The sequence below is a fragment of the Crocuta crocuta genome, unplaced genomic scaffold (assembly GCF_008692635.1).
Source record: "Crocuta crocuta isolate KB4526 unplaced genomic scaffold, BGI_CrCroc_1.0 scaffold334, whole genome shotgun sequence".
Classification (NCBI taxonomy): domain Eukaryota; kingdom Metazoa; phylum Chordata; class Mammalia; order Carnivora; family Hyaenidae; genus Crocuta; species Crocuta crocuta.
In genome coordinates this window covers 2,917,530-2,921,005 of record NW_027533260.1, presented here as the reverse complement: position 1 = coordinate 2,921,005, position 3,476 = coordinate 2,917,530, and the positions used below count along the sequence as shown (strand labels likewise).

General features: G+C 58.6%; 1 protein-coding gene across 1 annotated transcript in view; it reads left to right on the top strand.

The window, feature by feature from the left end:
* The window catches only part of SULT2B1 (sulfotransferase family 2B member 1), a 41,341-nt gene that overhangs the window by 36,541 nt on the left and 1,324 nt on the right, over positions 1 to 3,476 (top strand). The window contains exon 6 of the mRNA XM_077747165.1: positions 2,976 to 3,138. Within this exon, the coding sequence (XP_077603291.1) occupies positions 2,976 to 3,138 (163 nt within the window). The remainder of the gene's footprint in view (positions 1 to 2,975; positions 3,139 to 3,476) is intronic.

Genomic DNA, 3,476 nt, shown 5'->3' with positions numbered 1-3,476 from the left:
CTTCCCTTCCCCCAAGGCCTGCCTGATGCCCACACTCCCTGTACTGGGGGCACAGCAGTGAACAGAGCAGAAAGGCCACAGGCAAATATTAAAACAGGTGGCAGTTGGGGCGCAGAGAAAAGGCAAGCAGGAAAGGAAGATAAGGAATGGGGGGGCACAATTTTACATAGGGTGCTTGGGGGGGCATCCGGGACAAGACAACACTGAAGCAAAGACCTGAAGGAGGAGAAGGACCCATGGAGCTAGCTGAGGGGGAGGGGAGAGTGTCTCAGGCGGAGGGAACCGCCAGTGCAAAGGCCCTGAGGTGAGAGCACGCCTGATGTGTTTCTAAGGGGAGGGAAGAAGGGTGTGGCCAGAGCCGCCGGTGGGGGGGCGGGGGTGGGGGGCACAGCAAGGGCCTTGGGTTTTGTCTGAGTAGATGGAGGCCAGGGGTGGGCCCTGAGCAGGCGAAGTGCCAGGAAAGATGAGGTGGTGCGGAACCGTGGCACTTGGGCGGTGAGCTCCAATGATGGCCGCGACCTGAAAGGCAGAGGGGAGCAGCGGAAGGAAGCGGCCTTGGGAGTTAGACGGGGACCCTGTCTGGACCCCATCAAACGTCCTGGAGCAGAGACCTGGGAGAGGGATGCCTCCTGGCTGGGGCAATCAGGGAGAGCCCCCTGGAAGACGTGTCATGCAGAATGCCCACTGCTCTGCGCAGCTGCGAGGAGGAGGCTGGGCTTCTGGGGGAACAGCCCACAGCGAACATGCCCAGCCATTCCAGGTTCCNCTGTGAGATCATGACCTGAGCCGAAGTCGGACGCTTAACCGACTGACCCCCCCAGGCGCCCCTCATGTATTTTTTTGGGGGGTGTCCTTTCTGTCAGTACTTTTTAGAAGGGGAAGCACCTGAATATTTGTGTCCGACAAAGCAGTTAAAATCCCCCCAGATCTCTCAGGACCTCACACGTCTCATCCTTAAAATGGGTGGGGAAATGCCAGCTCGTGAGGTTTCGAGAACCCCCATACGGGGCCCCGGCATATTATTACCATGTCACAAGTTACACCAAAGTGTTCATATAGTGCGTAAAGTAAAAGTGATTAGGTTCTGAGCCAGGGCCTACCTGATTAGTCATAACAAGAAGAGCAAATGTTCCCTAAAGGTGACGAATGCCATGCACCAAATACGGCACGTGGATTACCTCGCTCCATCCTCAAAGTATGGATCTGTAACCCAGCTGAGTTACAGATTAGAGAGAACCACCGAAAGCTGGTCAAAAACAGCCCATATTCGACCAGTTTTGATTTGCAAAAAATATGATAACTTTATGCGGCTCACCCCAATGTTGTCATTACCCCCGTTTTCCGGAGGAGGACTTTGGGGGGGGTGTAACCTAAAGAGAGCTGACGACCTTCCTGAGTCTTTGGCCCACGCTGGTAAATGTGTTTTGATGGAAAGATCCAGAAAAGAGTTTCGGCATTACCACCGCACCCCATCCCCCCGCTTTTTTTTTTTTTTTTATCTAGCTTTTTTTTCCTCCCAAACCCAAAACTGGGCCATGCAGCCTGACAGGCCTTCCGGGCTGCCCCTGGGTGTGAGGAATGGCCAACATGTTAGACTTTCTGGGACACGCCAGTGGTTCTGGAGGATAAAGGGATGGAGGGTTACGAAACCAGGAATGACCTGGAAAACCGGAGCCGTGGGGCGGGCGGAGCTGGCGAGAAGGCGGAACATCAGGGAAGGCAGCGAGATGGGGGGAGGGGGGCTCCGGGGACTTATATCTGCGTTCCTCCCTAGCTGTGTGACCCTGGGCAAGTGTCTTCCGGTCTCTGGGCCTCCATTTACTGATTGGGGTACTGACGCCTCTCTGCAAGGCTATTATTGGCAGGCTTGGCCAGGTATACAGGAGGGGCTTGGACCAGAGCTTGGTACACAGTAGGTGCTCAATCCACAAAACATTTTTTTAAGTGATTATTTACTTTTGAGAGAGAGAGAGAGCGAGCGCATGCAGGGGAGGGACAGAGAGAGGGAGGGACACAGAAGTTCCAAAGCGGACTCTGAGCTGTCAGCGCAGAGCCCGGCGCGGGGTTCAAACCCATGAACCGTGACATCATGACCCAAGCTGCAGCTGGACGTCCAACCGACTGAGCCCCCCAGACGCCCCTCAATCCGCGTGGCTGGAACGATGTTGCCAGGCGGAGGGCGATGCCTGGGCTGCATCCGGATGGGGAAGTTTGCCTGGTGGGGTAGGGTGGCATGGGGCATTCTTGGCTGCAGGGAGGAAAATGCAGGGAATGGTAAGTTCTGGAAAGATAAGCCAGGCCAGACCACTTCTGTCCTTGAAAGCCAGGCCTGGGGGCCGGGGGTCCTGTCTCAGGGCACTGGGGAGCCACAGGAGGGCAGGGAGCAGGGAAGAGTAGGGTCAGCTTTGGGTGTGGGCGCCTGCGCAGGGAGGCCCGGGGGGGAGGAGGCTGAGGCGCGGGTCCATGGGGACAGGACAAGGCCGGCCCAGCGCAAGGGCGCTGAGAGCAGAGGAGGGCAGAGCAGAGGGAGACTGACAGGGGTGTGGGGGGAGGGGGAGAAGAGAGGGGAGGCCGGGCTGCGAATCTGGTCCTGTAACCTGATGAGCGAGACTGCTCTTCTAGGATGGGGACCTGGGGAGGGTGCAGATTTGGGGCACAGACCGGGGGACCCCCACTTCTAACCCGAGCGAGCGATGATTCTGCATAAGGGGCCGAACTGGCCTCTGCTCGGCTCTCTCTGCCCCTTCCCTCCCACCCACGGAACCCTCCAAGACCCCAACCTGCAAAAACTCTCACAAGCCAGAGCCCCATCGCTCGGCGTGGTGGTGGGGAAACTGAGGCAAGGTAGCAGAGTCACCCAGACGGCTCTGGGTTGGGACTCAGACGTCCACATTCTGGGTCTGGTGCTCCTTCCTTGCCTGGGGTCCCCTCCCTCCGCCCACCCGGCCTCCCTGACCGCTCTCCCCGGCCCATAGGATCTCCACGGCTCCGTGAAGCGTATTTGCCAATTCCTGGGCCGGCCGCTGGGCGAGGAGGCGCTGGGCTCCGTCGTGGCGAACTCAGCATTCGGTGCAATGAAGGCCAATGCCATGTCCAACTTCACCCTGCTGCCCCCCAGCCTGCTGGACCAGCGCCACGGTGCNGAAGGGGGGGGGGGGGGGGGGATGGGGAGGGGTCCCACCAGGCCACTGCCTGCTTGTGCGCCTCGGGCCGGCTATGTTGGGGCTCAGTTTTCCCAGCTGACACGCGGGGTTGCTCCGAACAGAACTGCCTTCACAAGGTCACTGTGGACCCCCACACACACCCCCCCCACGGCTTAGCACAGGGCTGGGGATCCAGAGAGCCCCACACGGCAACAAAACGGCCTCATCCAAGGCCACAGCCAGGACCGAACCGCTGGAGGCTATATAGAGCCTTCGTGAATCTTTCTTAGTGTAAGGTTCACCCCAGAAACATTCAAGTGCTTGGATTACAGG